At 44.8% G+C, this 22,531-nt stretch overlaps 2 protein-coding genes across 12 annotated transcripts in view; both read right to left on the reverse strand.

Annotated features, from left to right (window-relative positions):
- The window catches only part of LOC140895014 (cell surface hyaluronidase CEMIP2-like), an 84,752-nt gene extending 72,164 nt beyond the window's left edge, over window positions 1–12,588 (reverse strand). For 4 of the 9 annotated variants that reach the window (XM_073304100.1, XM_073304092.1, XM_073304091.1 and 1 more), the window contains exons 1-5: window positions 12,345–12,439; window positions 11,493–11,776; window positions 7,246–7,749; window positions 1,471–1,611; window positions 476–1,031 (exon numbers count right to left, since the gene is read on the reverse strand). In XM_073304100.1, coding sequence (XP_073160201.1) covers window positions 476–1,031; window positions 1,471–1,611; window positions 7,246–7,749; window positions 11,493–11,682 — 1,391 coding nt within the window. In that variant the 5' untranslated portion in view covers window positions 11,683–11,776; window positions 12,345–12,439. The other 5 variants (XM_073304097.1, XM_073304094.1, XM_073304096.1 and 2 more) reach the window with 5 other exon arrangements.
- Window positions 12,589–15,589: 3,001 nt separating this feature from the next.
- ABHD17C (abhydrolase domain containing 17C, depalmitoylase) overlaps window positions 15,590–22,531 on the reverse strand; it is a 51,881-nt gene continuing 44,939 nt past the window's right edge. For 2 of the 3 annotated variants that reach the window (XM_073304105.1, XM_073304104.1), the window contains one exon: window positions 15,590–17,093. In XM_073304105.1, coding sequence (XP_073160206.1) covers window positions 16,874–17,093 — 220 coding nt within the window. In that variant the 3' untranslated portion in view covers window positions 15,590–16,873. The other variant, XM_073304106.1, reaches the window with a different exon arrangement.

Raw genomic sequence — 22,531 nt, forward strand, 5'->3', positions numbered from 1 at the left:
ACCCCTTTAGATGATAGGGAGTTACTATTACACTCTGGAGCTGACAGCTGTCAGCTGTTAGGAAAGAGGCCCAGGAGCTGTCCATGGTGGTGCTACAGGTTTCCAACGCCTTCCTGCCACATGTCCAATAATAAAAGCTCAGCCCTGGAACACATACACTCTCCACAAGGACATGAACACGGCGTCTGTCCGGACTGGAAAAGCCTGATCCGGGCACTAGAAAAGTTAGTTCTAGCCCGGTGTCCCCCCTCTCTTTGGCTGTCACACACTAGTGCAGACTGCCCGCAGAATCAGCAAACCTGGGGCTAGTTTGCGCTTAGCTTGTGTTGTGATCCCATGTGGGCACGTGGACTAGGCTACAGCAGATTAAATATTCTCTGCCCAGAGGGCGAGGAGTGAAGGTTTTGGGCTCGTGCAGGATTTCTGCACGGGACTGGAGCAAATCCCCACGCGAATACCCCCCCCCCCGTCTCACCTGTACCCCAGATGCAGGATGTGTTTGCTATGAAGAAGCTCCTTGAGGAGGAGTCGGGTCTCCAGAGTCAAACTCTTCGCTGCCGAGTCTCCTACTGCGGCTGCCACCACCTTGCCCGGAGCTTGGGTGGCCAGAAACTCCCGCAGCCGCCTGCTCTCATCGGCCAGCAGGTGCGTGTCAAAGCGACCAGCGGCCACCACCTGGGCGGTGTCCGCATCAATGATCCGGATGTTGAGGCCTCGGCTGCTCCAGCGCTTCTCGGACTGGTAGGATCCATAACGGAGCCCGCCCGCGTACAAGGTTTTGTCCAGCAGCGTCCAGGAGCGAGGTTTTCTGCCGTGTAACTCCAGGGTCCCCCCTCTGTCCACCCCGAGGAATTTCTCTCCGTAGCTCTCCACCTCCGGCCCCTCCTTGGCCTTCCCGTACAGCGAGATGGTGGCCCGGGAGCCGTAGGGGCACTGCTGGGAGCCAATGTGCAACGCCCCGCCATCCTGAATGAGGATGTAGCGGGCCCTTAAGGCGATGGGCTGCTGCCGATCTGCAAACACCAGCACCCCTGAAAGGGAAGTGGGGAGACTCGCACGTAACGCCAGAGACTCGTGCCCCGCCTTCCTGGCCACAGGGCAGCCTGGCTAGTAGGGCGCAAGCCCCCTTTGGCCACCGGCAGGCCCGGCGTGGCACACAGGATCATGGAGGCTGCAAGCGGACAGGACCATTACAGATCTCCCCGACATGCCAGGACATTGCTCTGATCCCCACCCCCCACATACAGACTACGGGAGACCTCGGGTTAGGCTCCGAGCCGGGGGGCGCCCAGGTTTAGCGTCCAGTGACCCACCCCCTTCCTGGAGGGGATCATCCCAGCGGGTCAGGCCCCTGCGATTCCCTGGGGGTGCCTGCTCCCTTCCCAGGCTCTGGCCATGCCCGGCTGCAGCTCTCCCCCCAGACAGGGCTCTGAGCGGCCGGCCAGGCTCGGGGGGAAGGCGCCTCCTTACCTCCGTCCTGAATGCGCAGCGAGTGGAGAGTCGCGGAGCTCTCCAGCCTCAGGGCCGCCCCGCTGCCGATGACCACGGAGCGGCTGCTGTTGTGCCCGGGACGCCAGGGAGCCAGGTGCGGGGCGCGCTCGGGACACCGGCCTGCAACACACAGGCGCACACGCCGGTTCAGTGCAGCCCGCCGCGCTCTGCCCGCAGCCCAGCTCCCAGCCCCGAGGATACGCACCTGTTGCGCTGGAGCTCGCAGGGGGCTCCGGTTCCCGAGGGGGCCGGGCCCAGGCGAGGAGGCGGGCCGGGAGCAGAGCCCTCGGCAGCAGGATGCCGCAGCACTGGCGAGACGCCCCCGGAGGCTCCTTGGTCGCTCTCGGACTCGTGCGCCCCGGGAGAGCAGCGGCTCCATCCGCCACAGCGGCCGGTCCTGGAGCCCTGCCCGGCTCGCGGCGGGGCTTTGCCGGCCCGAGCCCGGAGCAGCAGCAGCAGCTGCTGCTGCTGCCCAGGACCGAGCATCCCCCAGGCGAAGGGGACGCCGGCCGGGATGGCCCCGCACGTGGCGATGGACGCTCCGAGCCCCGGAGAGAGACACACACACGCCGAGACACGTCATTCAAAGCCTTTTATTCCCACCGGGCCCCGCTCTCCGCCCCCCCCCCCCCCCAAGGCGGGGCGCGCGCCTCTGCAGCCACCTGCGGAGTAAAGCGGCGCTGGGTAAACGCTTCCCCGCCCCGCAGGCACGTGGGCTCCGGCGCAGACACAGCGACGTCCCCCGGCAAAACCCGGCGCCGGCCCGAACCCGGCTCCGGCCCGGCCGCCGCGGGGCAGAGCCGCCAGAGGAACAACGGGCTCCGAGCCGCTTACCTATCCCCGGGTGCTATAGCCACAGCGGCTCGGCAGGGCTCCCTTCGCCGCTCTAAGGCGCGGGCAGTCCCCCCTCGGAGGCGCGGGGCTCGGCACCGGACCAGGGAGAGCCCGCGGGCGCTAAGGTGAAAGCTGCTCCTGAGCGCCGGGCTGCTTCTCCACTCCCCAGCCTCCCTATTTATAGCCCATCTCCCGGCCTCCGGCGCTGCCCCCTCTGTTTACAGCCGCGGAGCCGCTGGCTCCGCCCACCCCGGTGACGCCGTCTCCTCCTGGACCCGCCGTGCGGCTCCCCAGCTGCTGGCGCCCAGATGCAAGGAGCCGAGCCGAGCTCCCGCCGGCGAGCATCCATCCCCGCCTGGCCCGCCGGGGCCTCGAGGGGGCGCGCGCCGGGCATTCGCCGCGCACGTGGCTGGACCTGTCAGGCGGCTGGAAGGAAATCCCTGAAATCCCGGGGAGTGGGAGAGGGGTGCACAGTCCCTGTTAACCTCAGACTGTCCCCTACGGGTTGCAGCTGCAGCCTCTGCTACCTTCTGTGAGGTTCACACAGGTCTGGAGATCAACAGAGGGAACGGGGGACTTGGACTGCCTCTGTCCTTTGCAAAGTACAGTCTTCCCCTTACTGGGGGCATGAGCTATCTGGGGCCCCAGATCCTCGGCAGGGAGCTAAACTTTCTGCTGGGAAATTGGTAGAGGAGGTGAGCAGTAAAGGGAAAGCTGTTGCCAGGCACACAGGCTGGGAAATCCCAGTGCCCCAGACTACACGCTTAAGGAGTGAGGTGTGTTCCCCTTTCTACCCTAAGCAAAGGTTGTGGGCAAAGTAGCTGGAAATGCCTAGGACCAGATTTGGATGCCTAAGGATAATTTAGAGAGACAAGGTGGTGAGGTTATATCTTTTATTGGACCAATTTCTGTTGGTGAGAGAAAAGTTTTGGAGCTTACAGAAAGCTCTTCATTTGTCAATCTTGCAAAATCAGTCTAATTAAATCAGCCTCACCCTTTTCTCTGGGATGTGTAGCCGGAGGGCAGCTGGGAACAAGTATTTGTTTAAAGAACTCTGATGGGGAGGACTGAGAACAAGAATGCATGAAAATCACAGGAGGTAGGATACCACTGCTCTGAGGCTGAGACACCCATGGAGAGGTCATCTGTCCCACAACAGTCACTGTAATGCTATAAAAGTACCTTCAGGGGGTATTCCAACAAGTCTTGGGCCTGATCCAATGGGCTTTGGATCAGGTCCCTTGCTCTTAAATGGTCTGCTCCAGCTCCCATTGATTGCAGTAGTCTTTAGACTGGAGTAAAAAGTCCATTTCAGATTCCAATTTTTTTCTGAATCAAAGTTATCAGTATTTCTTATGCTGTTAAATGCAGCATGAAAGACCAGAGATTCTGCCAGGTGATGGATAAATATATTAAAGCACAGATTTGTGGCCACTGAGCTGATTCATTCCCTCATCAAATCCCACACTACCCATTTAAAAACTCTCACTCCAGAGGAGAGGGACAGCTGGAAGTGAGGAGGCAAATATACCAGCCACAGATACCACACAGAGCCTAGGCTAAAGGGGAGCCCACTGTGCAAAGCCATAAGTGCTGCTGATCACAAACAGCAAGGGAAGGGAGATACATTCATGTGCCATCATCCGGTCACACTGTTTCAATCTGTTGCCTCAATTTTATTCTGGGGCAAGATTTCTTCTGAGGGAGGGGTCAGGGCCAATTAAATTGTTTGTAGATCTCTGGAGTCTGAGTTCACCTGTTGTAAATGTGCAGAATTTCAGGTATAAGAGAACTAGAACTTATTTTCCATAGGCATTTATCCAAATGTCCGTTGCATCCCCGACTGTCTTATTCACCTTCAACTAAAATGTTCATTCTAGAGGAAAATAAAGGTTAATAGACTGGACCAAAATAAAAATAACAGGTTGAGAAATTATATTCAAGCTGTATGTATTATGCTAATACATCAATACTGGAACTAAATGTATTCAAGGCTTGGGTTATCACTAAATGAGACCCCCCCCCAGCCTGCACTTGCCTTTCGGTCCTATGCAACAGGATTTCAGTGGGACTGTTGCCAGAGGAAGAACTGCAGGCTCAGCCTTTAAATCTTTATCCGTATGCTTGCGGAGATCTCCAGATTCTTATATTATTTAAGTAATTTCCAAAAGCCCCCTCTCTCTCTCTCTCTCCCTCTCTCTCTGTGGTGTTAGTAGAAGCACAGCTATCGTGATTTGATCCTATTCCTGAGGAAAAGGTTGCCTTGAGGTGAGCAATTTAGAGGTAATTTTCTCCCAGCATTGAAAAGGTCCTAACTGGCATATGGGCAAAACTGTGGAACAAATTAGACTAGAAACATCTCTATGCTTTTCTAAGAATCCACTTCAGGCATATTTAGGAAAATGAGCTGAGGCGTATTACTATGCGAGAGCTGACACTGAAGAGGTGAAATGGGGCTGATTTCACCCTTGACAAACCTCATTTTCAGGATTATTTTTCTTTTTCAAATAAACTCCAATTAAAGTTTACACAATACTCTTCAACTACTCAAGATGCTTTCTCAACACAAGAACATTTCCAACCATGTGAACATCCTCACATCTGTCTCATCAGCCTTTCCTAGCGAAAGGACCTCATTTTGCTGTTACTGTTACACTTTTTTTTTTTAGGCTAATCAAAAACAAAATGGGTCATGCCGCTCTTTCCTAATGGACTCCCTGATATTAGGAAACTTTAATATTTCAAGCCCCAACATGTTGCAATAAATGTAATATTTTGCATGAAAATTTTATTTGGATTGACTGGGATCTAGTGAGGTCTCATTTAAAGGGAATGACAAAAAATAGCTGATTCATGACACAGACAATTTGACTAATAGTTTGTTCCCACAATGACCCTGACTTTCTTCTGGCAGTAGACACAAAATTCACACAGGAATAAAGGGATGGTACTTCCTGTGTAAGTGCTTTCCTCCCTGGTAAACTCCCTCTGTGAATGATATCCTGTTTCCTTAATACTGTGCAGAGGGTGGAAGGAAAAGCAGGGTCAGTTTTCACTAAGTAGTTCCCATGGCATAGTTTGAACAAAAGTACCCTACGTAAAGCAGTCCCTGTTTCTACAACACAACCCAGTCTGTCTACTTCAAATAAAAACTGGATGCTCAGGACTGTTTTCAAATGCATACACTACAGATACATATTAGCATAAATTATGTAAATAGTTTGGGCGATATATGTGTATGTATCTATGCATACACATTACATATATACATAGACACACATACATACAGAGAGAGAGGGAGAGGAGAGAGAGAGAGAATTAGTGTTTTGATCTCTATGTTGTTTTGAGATTCTTTTTTAATATTTCTTAATTACGTAGATATATAATTAGAAGCTACAGAAAAGCCAATAGACTGGTTTACCAGATAGGGATGGTAATTGAGATTTGTCCACATCTGGTTTTAAATTCTACCAACAGGGGTCACCCTTGCACATGATTAGCATACTCAGGTCCTAATATCTTTCAGATCATCTCTCAAGGGTCCTTTTCATGAACAATACTGAGTAAGTCTTATTCCAGGATTTGTACTGAATTAACTGCTTGCAAGGATCACTTAAACGACTATACTTGCTATGACTGCCAGTTTAGGCTGGAATGGATCAAAGCAGGAATCCGTTTCATATGAATTCATATATAATGTGACACTTTATCCTGAAAATGGATAACATGAGGCTCCGACTTATACGCCACCATTAAAACACAACATATTTTCAATAACTAAATATAAAACTTGCCTCTTCCCAACTGCAAATGCTACTGAGTATTCTGTGTTGATATTTGTTTTCTCAACAAAAGTTATATTACTTGCATCTCTCTGTAGGCAAATACATTCAGTTCAGTCTTGAGAAAATCAGAATACATCAAAGTATTTCAAATTTGTTCTAACGGCTTAAAACCTTTAGTACAACCTCCTCCAGAAATGCTTTGTATAATATACAACAAATTATTGTTAATTATTTGTATTAAAGTAGCACTCTGAGACCCGCAACAGAATTGGGGAGGTATTGTGCTGGACACTGCACAGCCAAAACATTCCCTTTAATGGTTCTTGACTTTCAGAGGTGGTCTTCTAACAGAATGGTACTCAACCTTTCCAGGCAACTGTACCAGTTAACCTGTCAGCCATTGACCTCTACATTCTGCATCCAGAATCTTTCTAGCATCCCTTACTCTGCAGCCAGCAAATTCTCCTTTCTCCTACCTACCTTAATAGGATCTCTTCCTACTAGATTTTGAACACCTTCATCTCCCTCTAAAGTCAATATGGAAATTCAGGTGATCAGCATTTCGCAGGAGATGCTTCGCAATGCACTTTGCAGGTTTGGGCATTTAGTGATGAACACTGGGTCAAGGCTTTGCAGGGCCGCAGTGAGACTCCTATAACCCTCTCCTACTGGATTCTGCACGATCCTGTCTGCTTGTAGCAAACTATCAGCACAGCAGGCCAGATTGCAGGAGGCTGGTTTACAGCAGCCCATGCTCCACTGTGGGTTATAGGTCAGACAAGGGAATGAGAAGCGGGCAGCAGTGCCAGAACAGAGGCAGAACGTCAAGCCTTTCATTGAGGGGCTGATCCTATAACCCCTGCCATTAACCCCACTGAAGCCGGTGAGTAAGCATTGCAGGATCTGGCCTTATGGTGCGGGAGTAAATGGAAAGAGGGGAGGAAGATGGGCAACCAAGTACTAATCAATGGCAAAAGTTGGAAGCACCAGCACTTAGAAGCCACCATTCTAACATGAATCCTTAAGCTCATTGGTGAAACAATTAAACATCATTGGTCACATGAGGCTGGTAAACATAGATGCAAGCAGAAAATGTCAAGAACACAGGAAACGTGCATTCTCCTTATATACCTACCGCTTTGTTTCACTTCCGACTTAAACAACAGTCTCCTTCTTTTAAGCATTTGCTTCTTTAGCAGCGAGAAGGCTTTGGATTGCTGGGCTTCAGCCAGTACTCCCATGTCGCTGAGGAGCTTAAGCACGCAGTATAGCAACAGTGGCTTCCGTTTGGATTGCAGCAGCTTGAGAGGGTTGATCTGAATTTTGGGTGGGTTGACTTCCTTATCACAGTTATGAAATCGAAAGATTCTCCAAGCATGTTTACGTCCAAAGGCATCCATAAAAACATATCTGTAAAGCTTAAGGAGCATGTCACAGGATACCTGCTCTTCTTTTGATTTCTGGGTCAGGTTCCGATTTGTTACCAACCTTCTTCTTTCCTCATGACTTACAAGAGCATTACTTCTAAGAAGGCTGGAGAGTTTATATGAACCAGGAGTCCCAGGGAGAATTTTCTTACTGTGAAATAGTCCTTCATAATCCATATCCCATAAAGAACAGTTGGGATTCAGGCTATTTTCTGAAATAATCATAAATACAGTAAAAACCTATTAGGCATAACGAGGGAGGAACATTTTTCCTCCTACCAGATTTATAAAAGTATACATTTAAGAATGTTTCACTGTATTACTGAATATATTTTGGTTTACTGCACCATAAATGTATTTTGTTAGGCTTACAGTATGTTTTAATAGCCAAATTAACAGACTTCAATGATGACTCATGTATTTTAGCTATTGGTGCTTTACTCTGGTCAAAGATTGTAATCTAAGAACCCATTTTGGGTATTTTCTGGTCTAAATTAGTATCTTACTTACAAACAAGAACTAGTGACCATGACAATGCATTCCGTTCTGTATAATGTCTGCAAGCAAACACCGTGGTATCTACTACAGACCCACAATTTGACCCACATCCACCACCCCCCGTTCCCTGTCCCCTGACCACCCCTGGACCCCTCACCCCTGACTGTCCCCTGCTGCCCCATCCAACCCCCACATGCATTGAGTGGCTTTGTGGTAGACTGGCCCTTTTTTTGACTTGGCTGAGAGGGGGGAAAGGCCCCTTTCACTCCCCCTGCTTAGCCTACTCAGCTCTTGGGCCCAGATCTGGGGCCTGATTCAACTCTCATTCAAGTAAATGGGAATCTTTACACAGACTTGAATGAGAGCTGGATAGGGCCCCTGCTGTAGAGTTCGCCCTTGCACTCTAGAACAGGGGTGGGCAAACTTTTTGGCCTGAGGGCCACATCTGGTTTCCAAAATTGTATGGAGGGCCAGTTAGGGGAGGCTGTGTCTCCCCAAACAGCCAGGCGTGGCGTGGCCTGGCCCCCACCTCCTATCTGACCCCTCCACTTCTCGCCCCCTGACAGCTCCCCTGGGACTTCTGCCCCATCCAAACCCCCTGTTCTCTGTCCCCTGATGGCTCCCCCCCCCCCGGGACTCCTGCCCCATCCACCACCCTCTGTTCCCTGTCCCCTGACCACCCCTGGACCCCTCACCCCTGATTGTCCCCGGCCACCCCATCCAACCCCCACTCTCATTCCTGACTGCCCCCCTATCCACACCCCCAAGCTCCCCTGCCCTCTATCCAACCCCCCCTGCCCCCTTACCACGCTGCCTGGAGCACCGGGTCAGAACATGGCTCTGCAACTGCGCTGCCCGGCCCCCCAGAGCCTTGTGCCAGTGGCGTGGCATACTGAGGCTGCGGGGGAGGGAGATTAGTGGGGGAGCGGCTGGGGGCTAGCCTCCAGGGCCAGGAGCTCAGGGGCAGGACAGGAGGGTCCTGCGGGCTGGATGTGGCCCGCGGGCCATAGTTTGCCCAACTCTGCTCCAGAACGTTTTCCCAGTGCGTAAGTGGGCAGCATTCTGGCTCCACCCCACTATCCTCCACTTGCCAGATGCAAGGATCCAGTTTCACCTTTTCAAGAGCTGCAATCACTTAGGTCCAGATCCTCAATGGTATTTAGGTGCCCAATTCCCATTGAAATCTGTGGGAGTTTGGAGCATAAATACCTTTGAGAATCTGTGCACTACTTTCTCCCTGGAGCAATAGAGAGACAGTTGAGGAATCATGACTCCCTGAAACTTTCCAGGTTTGCTCCTGAGGCAGAGCAAGTTACATACCACCCTGTACTCCAGGCTGGGCCTAAAGGCTCAATCTAGCCCCCTAACAATAATAAATACAACAATTAAATGTAATTAAATTCCCCCTATACAATAAATAATACATCTTATCAGACTGAAAATCTCAGACACGATCACTGAAATAATTAAAAGGAATAAGAAAACTAAACCAACCAGCTGTGCCACCCCAAAGGCCTTTGAAATAGGATTTTAAATAATATCAAGATATAAACATGGAGCCTTCCTGATCCACAGTTTCCTTTCTGTTATGCTTTTGAAGGAAATGACAAGATTTTAAGGGGTTTTATGTTTACCAAAATGGTTCTGTCCTCTTGCATGTTTTAGAAGCTTCAAATGTGTTTGATTTGAAGATAATGGTTAACAGCTCATTGCTGGATGGATGGGTGGATGGCAACATTAAACTCAGCCAATCATCAGAAGGTTGACTTGCATGTAGTAATCCTATTAGTAAAAATTCTATAAAATTGTTGGGTTTTTTAAACTTCAAAAAAGCATATCCAGGGCCATAATTTCATAGCTGTGCTGAATAACCCTTTACTACACCATAGCTGTGATATGACTGTTTTATTAGGTGGTGGTGGGAATGTATAACTATCTCAGAATTATTATGTCATAATAGTAAACAACAATACTTTGCATTTCTATAGAATCTTTCATCTGGAGGATCTCAAAGCACTTAAAAACTTTGTTAAATTAAAGCTCACTACACCCCTGTGACATAGATGACTACTATGCCCATTTTACAGATGGGCAAACTGAAGTACAGGGAGGTTTGCCAAAGATTAGATGATAAAGTCAGTCACAGAGCCAGGAACAAAGAATTCAGCTGGGGCCTAACTATCCTATTAACTGTGTGCACAGCTCCCCCTGAAATCAAATGACTAGACAGTTAGTCCCTATGAGTCCTGAATCCAGCTTCCTGTTCTAACCAGTATGGCCTTGATCCAAAACTCACAGATGTAAATGGAAAGCCTCCCATTAACTTTAATGGGCTTTGGATCAAAACCTCTGGGACACTATCTAAATAGGTTGCATTCTGCAGCCATGACATCACACTTCGTAAACTTAAAATATTTCTGGTTTGGAGTTTTTTTAATGAAAACCCAAAAAGTGTTGGTAGAAAATGTTAGTCATTTTTCCCCATGGAAAACTCAAAACATTTCCTAACTATATGTACTAATAATAAGCAATATTTTGTTTTAAACAATACATATATCTGCTATCTTTTTCAAATGAACCTTGCACTATGTCATGTGTCTAAGCATCGGAGTTAAAGATAAAGTATTTACAACTGTGACTTTATCTTTATATTATAATTATTACCAGCAATCATCTGAAAGATAAACTAAAGATCCTATTAGGGGCCTGCTTGTAACTCAAAAAGGGAAGAAGCACCAACAGGGTTCGCTGTCTCCACTCAACAGAGATCCAGGACTGGAAGTGGAGGGGCAGAGGCGCATCGAGGGGCAGAGCTGTGTAATGGAAACTTGCACATGGCCTGTGTGTACACGCTTGAACCCAGCTAGTGCTCACTTTTGGGCTGGGGAGGGAGAAATGCAACTCAGATTCTGGAGAGAATAAAGGAGATAAATGTAAGCCAATACCAGCAAGAGAAACATCAAATAATAGTATTATATGTATTGGTCCTTCTCCCAGGGGCTACAGTAGTATGTGTTAAGGAGGTGGTATGGAATCAAACCACAACATTCTGATCTAGATGCTGATTTTGGACCCCCGGTGGCCCCGAATTGCAGGGGAAATGTGGATCTGAGGAAGTCCAGAAGAATTTCCAAACAGCAGGAAAGATGGGAGCGTGTACTCAACATGCTGGGGCAAAATGGACAGAACTCTGGGTTCTCTTGTTTTAAATGCCCAAGAACTGCTGATTCAGCACTTTTGCAGGCCTCCGCTTGAAAGCCAGATAAAGCAAGCAGCTTTGCTGCTAGCACTGCCCATTGGAAAGCTTCTGCACCGTCCACGGCATTTGTAATTTGAGCTGCAAACTACTGGTCCTCATGTCACTCTAGCCAACCTCACGCGTCAGCTGCACCAAAATGCTACATTAACCAACCCACTGCGGAGCGCTTGCGGGAGCCCCAGACAACGTTTTACTAACTGTTTAAACTTGTCGCTTGAGAACCTGGGCAACGAGACAGGAGCAGCAGCAGGTTGGCAAGTACCAGGGCACGGGGGCTGGGTGCTGAGAGACGCACACCGCTGCTAGCTTTCTTCTTCGGGCGACGCTCAGATGCCCGCAGCCCCTCTGATCTGCTCTCCGGCTGCAGGGGGGCTGACCTTGAAGCCATGGCGGCAGGCGAGCTGGCAGTTCTGCTAATGGGAGGCGCTGCTGCATGAAGGGACGTGGAGGCGGGAGGGGCGCAGAGGCCTGGGATTTTAAACCTGCAACGAAGGGGAGATGGGTCTCCACCCGTTCGCGCTCTCCCCCACACAGCACAGCCGCTGTCCTCCCCTGCAGCCCCGCTCCCCCCTGCCGGGACTCCGCGCAGCACAAGCCCGGGCGGTGTTTGCGAGCGAGCACCGAGCGGGGGAACCAGAGAGCTCCGACGACCCCCAACGCACCAGCCCGGCCCGCAACCCACCAGCCTCCCGGGACTGCCCGGGGCCTTTGGGTGGCTGAGCCTCGCTCCTCTCCTCCGCCCAGCCGGGCACTCCGCTCTGCACCAAGCCCCCTGGCTCGAGGAGGCGCTCTCCGCAGCGCCGGGCGCCGGGCTGGGGCGCGCACGATGCCCCCTGCAGTCCGCTTGGCACCTCCAGGCCACGTCTCAGCCCCGCAGCCCCAGCTGCGCTTAGCTCCGCTCTCCCGGCGGCGCCTAGGGGGACGGGGCTGCAGGGGGCAGCAGCCCGGTTCCTTGCCGCCGCGGCCCAGGGTAGGACTGGGAGCGCACGGAGCCGGGGCGAGCTCGGTGCTTGCCTGGTTTCCCCCCGGCCGCTGCTCTGCGCTTCTTACCTGGCAGCCCGGCTCCCGGGGACTCCCTTCCGCCCCCAGCCGCCTTCCCTGCCAACGCGTCCAGAGCGCACGGGGCACAGTAGCCAATGCAAACCACTCACCCCCTGCCGAAAGCCACCCACCCCGCCAGGGCCCCTGCTGCGCCCCGAGCCGGCCCTGATGCAGCGGGCCGGCGCAGAGTGGCTGAAGCGAGGCGCAGAGAGGATGCACCACCAGGCACTTCAGGCCGGCCCTGGAGGTCCTATTCCCATCCCCCCCCAAAGTCTTCGGGAACGTGGAGTTGCCAGGCAGCAGCATAGGACCTCCCCCAGCCCCGGGCCTAGGTAGATCAAGAGCAAAGGTGCCTCGAGCTGTTATTTTCTAAGCTACGGCTGTTCAGAAAAGAGGCAGCAAGAAGCAGCGGAAGGAAGATGCTCCTAAAGCTGCCTTCAAGGGAAATCCAAAATGAAGGAGTTAGGTTCTCACTGAGACTGGCCAGTCCCCCACACCACACCTGGCTGGTAGAGAGACACCTCCACCTCCAAAATAAGGAATAGAAAGTGTTGCAGATCCAAAGCACTAATCTGAAAACAGAGTTTGGTGCTTATTTAGGGGGCTAACAAGTCAGTACTCCATGTAAGATTGCCCCGATTTAGGGGAAGGGCCTGGACAAATTCCAGCAGAAAGTAACAATCTCCCTAAGAGTAGAAGGTAAGTAATTAGCCTATAGCACAGTAGGTAATTAAGCAGTGGAAGGGGTATAACATAACAGATATACAGGGAAGAGTCTGAAAATTAAGGGATAGGGTACCAACATTAGAACCACAATGACTACATTAGAAATGTAAACAGTGTGTATCAGATTCCCAAATGCTGCCATACCAGCTGTAACTGAGAAGTCAAGAAAAAAAAATTTAGATGTACAGTCGTGCTCCATGCCATCTTTCTACCCCCAAAATTTCTACTACATAAAGCTTTCACAGCTGTCCCAAGTGAAAAATAAATGGAAGCAACACACACACCTAAGAAAAAAAAAGTTAGGAAACATTACACCCTAAAAGACCGTCTAAGTACTCCAGCAACACGGTTTACAAAACAGCATATAGACAGCAATTAATTTTCAGAGACATCGTGATAGCTCTAATACATGCTTACACTATGGTAAGGGCGTATCTAAATTTAAGAACAAAATTATATTACAAATTTTTTGTTTTGTCAGCTGGAGTTTAGCAAAAGTCCCATTGATTATATTTTTTGCAAACCCAGAGCATTTTAAACAATAGTTCAAAGCCCCTCTCCCATAGTTTCACTCCATTACGCCTCTTGATACAAAAAGGTCCTATGCTAATACTATTCTCTTTCAATATAGAGTGTCCTGGATTTGCGCTTGGTTAAGCTGTTCCATGAGTCAGTCATGGATTTTTAATTAAAATTTAGTTCTGACATCCCATAAATCAATTTTTTAAACAGGTGGGAGATTTTTAAATGTATGAATTAGAAATATTCAAATGCCCAAAGTCAGGGAATGATCATTACAAAATTACTGGAATGAAGAGAGAGGTCAATATATTTTATATATGCTTTTTCACCGAAGAGTTTGATAGCATCACACAACTCACAGAACTGATTCAAGCATGCTTGGATAGGAATATTGTTGAATGCACTGAAAATTCTTTGAGGGTAAATTTATTGAATTGAAGGGAGAAGGCAACATCATAGAGGGTCATGGCAAGGATCATTATTTAATGTTTTCATTGATGACAGGGAAAGTTTAAAACATGTTAATGAAATTCAGATTATATGGAATTGTAAGGAGTTACTGACATTGACCAGAACAGAGAAATATCAAGGGACCTATACATATTAAAAATTGGCAGAAAGTTTGGGTAAATGGAAAAAATCTGAAGGAAGTGTTAGACAAAGATCTGGAAAACAGTCATGCTGAAAGAAATCTAGTGGTGAGGGTACCCAGGACATGTCTGCAATGCAATAGCAAATATCAGTGAAAAATACTATTGCAAGGTTGGGCTGAATAGGTACACATCATTTCAAGGAGCAGCAAAGAGATAGTAAGTAGTTCCAACCCTATATGGGGCTGATGTGACCACATCTGGAGAACTATATTCAGCTATGGGCACCTCACTACTAAGATACTGACAAATTTGACCAAATTCAATGACTACTGTATCAAGTGATTGAGGAAGCTAGGGGAAGTGATTTATAAAGGAAAGATTAAAAGAGCTAAGTGGAACATGTCTAAGCAATATTTAAAAGTGACTGCATTATGCAGGGGAGGGGAAGAGATAATCTGGCCTAAATTTTCAGAAGTGACAAAGTGGTAAGCATTTCCTGAAAAACCAGGCCTCTAAATTGTCTCAAGTTGGACACTCAGAACTGGAGAAACTGAAAGTCCCTCGTCACTTTTGAATGCATAGGCCTATATCTACAAACAGAGTATGCACAGCAGGTGCCCCACTCTTTCATCACAGGGTCAGAACAACTCCCACAGATGTTAATAATGGGAGCTGCTGTCCTCGGAGATGGAAAGGAATTCTTAGGGATTGTATAAAAGGGATATGATGAAAAGATGACACGAAACACACCTCATTTAGTTACAAAGCTCAGTCATCTGAAACAAAAAGGGTAATTTAAGATGAAAATGAAGCAAAAACTCACTTGACAGCATGTGGAATAGTCACCAAGCGAACTGCTGGAAGCCCCATTGCTTGGGCTATTTAAAATCTGACTGCACAAGGTCGATTGCAAAGAACCAGCCTGGACTGACGAGAGGGACTGGATGATCTAACTGACCTTTTCTAGCTTTAATTTCTAGGATTCAGGGATAAACATGAAAATTTCAATTTTACTTTAATTCCTAGGGCACTACCGCTCTAAATCAATCTCCGAGATAGCATGCACACTTGCTGTGCTCACGTTAGTTAACTGCATCCTTGTCACAAGATCTCGCGATGACCATATTTTCAAACATTGTTCCCAGCCATGATTTTCAATATTTAAACAGTAAGTCAAGAATCCTTACCAAACAACACCAGTTTACATTCCGTTTACATAAAATATTGAGCAGAATGGCAGGTTTGCTCTTTAGGATTATTTTGTGCCTTTTTGTAAATATTTAACATTAAAATGCAAGGTTAGGCCACCAGATTATTTGGTATTTTCTCCTCCTTCCAAAATATAATTTTTCCATACCTCATGTTTGCTGCTTTTGTATGAAAACGACAGTACAAATGAGATTCACGATTCAATATGCTCTAATCCATGCATCCTTTATTCCATTACAACCACTGTGTTGCATTCTAGCAACAGTACACAAACTGCAATCAACCGCAATCAATGTTTACAACAATCTGAGGCTTACAGTACATTTAAGGCCTTTAAATTTGGAAAAAATTAGACCTATGGTAGTAGTGTAACAATTGTAAGTGTCTTGCATTTCTGATGCATATTTTGTGTGATTCCAGTGTCAAAGAATCAAATTACTTCTAAACTAAAAAGATTAGTTCAATGAAAATTTAGTTACATAAATTCATCAAAAACATAAAATGTTAATTTTTTTGTCCTGGAAATCTTATAAAATTTTAATAGCAAAATAATATAGGGATAAAAACATATTTTAACAAAATGTATTCAATCATATACAAACCAGAATTCTGCAGTTTATTGTAATTAGACTTAAATTAAAATTACCAATTAAGAATCTATGCACAATGTAAATTCAAATATGTACAGTACTTTTAAAAAGTCTACAGGAATGCTTTACAGAAGGAAATGTTATGGCTCTTATTCAGACCCTCTGAATATTAAAAGGAGTTTTCTATTAATGAATTTACACATTTATTTTTATTAAACAAAAACAATTCAGTTAATTTTTCCTTAAGAATATTCCAGTTATGTTTATACAGATGGCTGAGAGGTTGTTACAGAATTTAGCCCCATGTAGTAAATTTTTTTTTTTCCAGGAAAGAGTAGGACATCTTAAATAAATTTACTTGGGAAGATTAGTAAGTTAAATAAAGATCACTAAGAGGAAAGACCTCGTCACAACAACTTGCCAGTTACATTACCACAGCTAGAAATTTACAAAGAAAGTACTCCCTTAGACTGAACCCATGAATCGATTGTTAAGAACAAGCTGTAGTTCACAACAGTTGTGTTCCAAATACTGAGAACATTGAAAAAAAGTCTCATAGGACAGAATTATAAATGATCAGACAGTAGAGAAAACTGACTTTAGAATATTAATACAGCACTAGATTAAAAGTGTCCCCATATTCAGCTAGTATCCCCTTGTCCTCCAGAGTAATGAAACTAAAAATCATTGGAGTTACAGTAGTTGACCATATTGTGTGCATTAGTAGAATAATTTCCAGATATAAAAGACAAGTTTCATCAGATGTTTGATTAGAACACCCTCAAGACAGGTATTTCTTCATAGTATAAAGCTATTACAGCTATCCAGTTAAAGCATGTGCAAAAAACAGGTAGTTTCTTCCATTCACAGTAACTGAGGTAAAATCAAGTAGGCTTCTTCAGGAGTTGGGGAGTTCATGAGATATGAACTGTTTTAGTCTTTCTAGATATTGTGCATAAAGCTCTATGTCATTATGCCCAGCCCCTTCCACCCAGAGGGGCTCCACTGCTCGTGGACATCGCTCATACATTGCCAGGCCATGGGAGAAATCTATTACCTCATCTTCAGTACCATGAATTACCAACACAGGAGAGGTTACTTTAGATATCTTGTCAATGCTGGGCGGGGGGATGGAAAAGAAAAAGAAGTTACTCAGGCTTTTAGTTTTTACATTTGTAGTACCAAAGAAAACGAAGTTGAATTAATTACTAAACACATTTAAGGAATATTGTATTTTTTTTAAATGGATGCCCCCCCCCCCCTTGATGCCCCACTGACTTATCCACAAAACAGGCAAAGATAACGGTCAGTGCAAGCTCCCCTTTTATTGCCATCATGCTACCAATCTCTTCAATGGCAAGAAGTCTGTCCACTCTCCTGCCTGGTCAAATCTTTGGCTTATTAGTGCCCATCATACCAGCTAGGATGTGGACATCTGTCTACCTCAGAACCAACCTGAGCCCACCAATGCATTCCCACAGAGGATGAAACTTAAGTCACCACATCTGAATTTGAACTAGTGACCAGTGTAGCCTAGAGCCATTCAGTTCCCTAATTCATTATGGCCCTTTGACTGAAAAATCATTTAGAAAGCATTCTTATCTATGTTATTGACCTCAGAGGTTAATACAGATTATTTTAAAGGATTAATTCATTTTAAGATTAATTTTAAAATATAATTTTCTCTATTTAAATTGGCTGTTTTCATTTTGCATTTCTGCTCGCACCATGAAAAAAATAATAGGGTTATGTTACAATTATACTATACTTTTGGTCGGCCATTTTCACTTCCAGGTTCTCATATGCACTAGCACAATATTGCAATGTGAGGATTGAAAACACGAAAGGGACATATTTAACGGCAAATCAACAACAACAACAACAAAAACATAGACAGGATTTGTTTCATGGAAACATTTATGTGCATCTTGGGCTTGGAAAAGGCTTATTTTTCACCACCTAAATTTGGGGAAATTTTGACCTTAAAGTAAACATTCAGCTTAGATGCAAGTTTCCTTTAGCAGTATAGTATTTCTATTGGACTTTTTGTTTTTGGGAGAGTAGGGTGGGAGGAAAGGACAATGATTAAGCTACTACAGTATCTGTAGTTCTCACGACTCTATTTTCTAAGCTCCAATATACCATATTTAGTCAACAGTTTACATATAGAATTATTTGTTGCTTCCCCGTCAAGTACTAGAATGAACTAAACATACTATTCTTTTCATAATAGGTAAATACATCTCAATCTACAAATATTTGATGGGTGTGAACACCAAGGAAAGAAAGGAACTATTTAGGGTGGTACAAGGGGATAGGACTAGAAATAAGGAGATGAAATTAGGAAAAGGCTTGCTTGTTAGCAAGTTTTCTTAACAGTGATATCTATTACACTGTGGAACAGTTCCCCAAGTAGTGAGAACTCCATCGCTTTGGACATCTGAAATAAGACATCAGAAGATCTATTGTAGTGAACAATCTTGAACTGACAGAACAACTAGACTAGACAACTTTTTCCCACCTCTAATTTCTATGATTTGTTAAATAAAGTTGAACAATAATTAAAGGGAGTCAGGATTTTGATACTCTCAGAGGAAGTGAAAGAAGTGAAACATCTAGATGTGAAAGTGACAACACAAAAGTGAAACCATCTATCCAGTCACTCAAAATGAGTAAAAAAAACAAAAAGGCAAGCCAATGTGACAATTTACAAATAAATACAACATTTTGAAAATACTGATAATTCCATTCAAAAATTTAAATGTGAACTGGAACAAAGAATTTCACGCGTGTAAAAGCTCAGCATTTGGTGTACTGTGGAATTCTAGGTAACAGCTATTGCTAAACAAACGTTCTGGTCTCTCTACATCCCAGTATCTCTTCAAAACAGACTGTACAAGCTTAAAACAGTAAAAAGTTAAGACTTGATTTTAAAATTAGATTCTGGCAGGAAAACATTAAATATGGACTAGTCAGGTTTAGCTTTTTCCATGTGGAATACAGATAAGGACTTTAAGAGAGACTGTCAGTATAAGATGTACAATTGTAGTTTTTATTTGCATCCCCAGGTGAAGAATACCAATAATTAATGGCAATGTGAAATAAGCAAAATATTGACTAATTTAGTTTAAAGTCTTAAAACCCAATGGACTGCCTGCTACTGAGTAAAGATTTCATAATAGGCATGTCAGCTATGTGCAGTTATGTACACAAAAGTCTTTTTATATATCACTCTTATTAGCTAGCTACTGTTTTTAATATATTTTAGAAAATTGGGAAATCCCCATCATTGCAGCATTCAGGTAACTAGCTTAATAGTCTGTGAATACAGATGAAGAATTGTCATTAAAGAAAAAAATATTTGTATTTTGCAAAAAATTGGACAGCATCCCATTGCCAACTCAGCTACTTGTAAAGCAGTATTTAAACTGCACAGTAGCCTACTTGGTATTCTCAGCCACACCACTCTGCATCTAGGAAATCTACAGAGACTACATTCTCATGAGGTCCCAACATAAAACACATACAACCGCCATTCTCCAAAAGTGTATATAAACATTGTTTCCTACAGTGAAGGCAGACAGATGTGCTGTACACATTAATGAAAATGCACAAATGTTTATTTCCCTTGTTTTAAGTGAAGTCAGTCAGAGCAATGAACAGATCAGTAGAAGAGTAATAAAAAAATACCGTACAACATCTCTGCTGTCAAGCTTTAAACACCCCTTCCCCCATACACACTTATTTATTTTTTAAACTGTTTGACTTGGCTCGTTCAATCTAATCACTGCTACACAATCCTGTAAATAAAGTAATTAAAAACCTTAGCTTTTTCTCCTCTAGAAGTATTAATTTTAATCATAAATATTAGATATTTAAAAACTCCAATAGAAGAACGATGCACAAGTTTAAGAGCAAGAGCTTTTAAACTACTAAATATCCCCTCAGTGAATTCGTATTTTAATTTTCTGAGAAGTGTACTAAGGATGACAACTTCACAAAAAAATTGTAGTACTATAAGCTTGAAGATCATAGATTTTAAGAAGCAGCTGTCTCACTAGCTACAGACGGTCTTCCTAAAACCCTCTCTTTAAATGTTAGCTCTTTCAATCAAGTTAAGATAAAACATAATGAATAGAATGAATTCCACTGCTATATCCTAGCTGCAAAAGGTCTGCCTACGTGGTGAACCCTCCTCCCACCATCCCCGCAGCGAGCCCAGGTCAATACTACAGGCCTAAAAACAGCAACGTAGACATTCTCGTTGAGGCTGGAGCCTGAGCTCTGAGACCCACCCCCTTTGCCAGGTCTCAGAGCCTGAGTGAGAACGTGCGTGTACACGGCCAATTCAGCATCATAGTGGGAGCCCCCAAGTCCAAGTCACTTGACCTGGCTCTGAGACTCACTGTGCCATTTTTTTTTTTTTTTTTGCAGTGTAGATGTACCCAAAGTCTGCAGCAGATCACAGAGCTCAACTCTGCACAAGCCTTTACGGAGCTTGCTCGTCTTCTCCCTTCCCTGGCTGCAGGAAACTACTTGGGGTATTTTTTCCTCTCAGACTTTTGCATGCATCATTGTCAGAAGATCAGTATCACAAGCACTTCATGACAGTCTCAGAAGACAATGCTACTATATATGACTTCTAAGCTCAAATGAGGAACCTTTTTCTGGAGAAAGTTGCACGGAATACTTAATAGCAAACACTCAAGTAACAAGAGAATCAGGGATGGCTTCTGTAGCTGCAAAGTACACTCTGCAGCATAGCGTCATAGTAGTAAAATGTTAAATAATACCGCTTCCACCACATGGCCTTGTACAGCTCAGATTTAGACAAGGATTAGAACTATTTGTACTGGAGAGATGCCTCCCAGAGAAGTCAAACAAGAATCTGGTGCTTATTAGTCAAAGCAAATTTGACTTCTCACTTAACAGTCACTGCAATAAGCAGCAGGGGTTTAAGACAGTAGTTCTCAACCTGGGGTAAGCATACCCCGGGGTACGTACAGGTCTTCCATGGGGTACATCAACGTATCTAGATATTTGCCTAGTTTTTGCAACAGGCTACATAAAAAGCACTAGTGACGTCAGTACAAATGAACATTTCATACAATGACTTGTTTATTCTGCTCTATATACTATACACTGAAATACAAGTAAAATATTTATATTCCAATTCATTTATTTTATAATTATGTGGTAAAAATGAGAAAGCAAGCAATTTTTCAGTAACATGTATTTTTATGTCTGATTTTGTAAGCAAGTAGTTTTTAAGTAAGATGAAATTTGGGGTCCGCAGGATAAATCAGACTCCTAAAGGGATACAGTAGTCTGGAAAGGTTGAGAGCCACTAGTTTAAGATATTTTCTTACACTTACATCTTTAAAAGTGTAGTAAAACTATATCAAAATGTTGTAATATGTACTGGTTTATTAAAGCAATTTTCAGATGCAAATTAGATAAAGTGTGTTCATTAGTATGAAGTTTTAATTATTCAAGCAGTAGGAGTTAAAATACATCTGGCTTCTTTGTCACAGTAGCCCCACAAAATTGATTCTTTGAGGTTCCAATGTGTGGAATTTGGGCCTCCACCTTTCTCCCCCACTCAGGAAAAAAAAAGAATGATTGTGCTCTGGAAGATGCAGTTTCTGCTCTGAACATGGAATCCTTGTGGACATCCCACCTACAAACATTTGTAAGTGTTGCAAAAACAACTGCAACACTGAAGGGTGCTCTCTGGTCACTGATTTTCACTCTTAGAATGTAAATTTCACTTGCTTTTACAACTCAGTGTTTGATACAGTTTAGGATTCCTGGAACAGCTGTTAGCATCCAAATGTTTTGGTCTCTCTTTATATCTTCGTACCTCCTAAAACAGAATGTAAAAGCCCAACAATATAGACAAGCGTATTCGTTATCCAGAAACTAATCACGTTAAACTTTCAATGCGGCATTTTAAAGATTTTAAGCTCATTTTAAAGACGACAACTGAAGTGTACCACATATCTCATCAATTGATCTTAGGTGCCCCCCATTATGGTGGTATCCGAGCACCTCAATCTTAATGCCTTTATCCTCACAACACCTTTGTGAGACAAGGAAGTATTTTACAGATGGGGACCTGAGGCAGACACACTCACAGGAAGCCTGTGGCAGAGCAGGTCACAGAGTACTAGGCTAGCGCCCTAACCACTGTGCCACCCTTCCTCTCTTCCTTTATGCAGTAGCAGACATTATCCAGCACTTTCAGTCTATTGTTTTTGTACAGCAGTATCAGCAGTTAACAAGAAGCCTAAAATTCTTTCACATATATTTGTTGATACCACGTACCTTTTAAATCAGAATTGGCTAAACAATGTACACTTCTAAAGGAGTGTTACTTTTTAGCTAAAAGCACTTGACAGCGCAACCGTAGCTAACAGTTACCAGTCTAAATTTAACATACACAGGATCGGTGGACTGTGTACAAGCACTAAAAATTGAAATGATAAATAGCTGTGAAGATTGTAGGGTTTTCTTTATTTGCTTATTTAGCAAACTAGCATCCCAGTTTGAGACT

The sequence above is a fragment of the Lepidochelys kempii genome, chromosome 10 (genome assembly GCF_965140265.1).
Source record: "Lepidochelys kempii isolate rLepKem1 chromosome 10, rLepKem1.hap2, whole genome shotgun sequence".
NCBI classification, from domain to species: Eukaryota; Metazoa; Chordata; order Testudines; family Cheloniidae; genus Lepidochelys; species Lepidochelys kempii.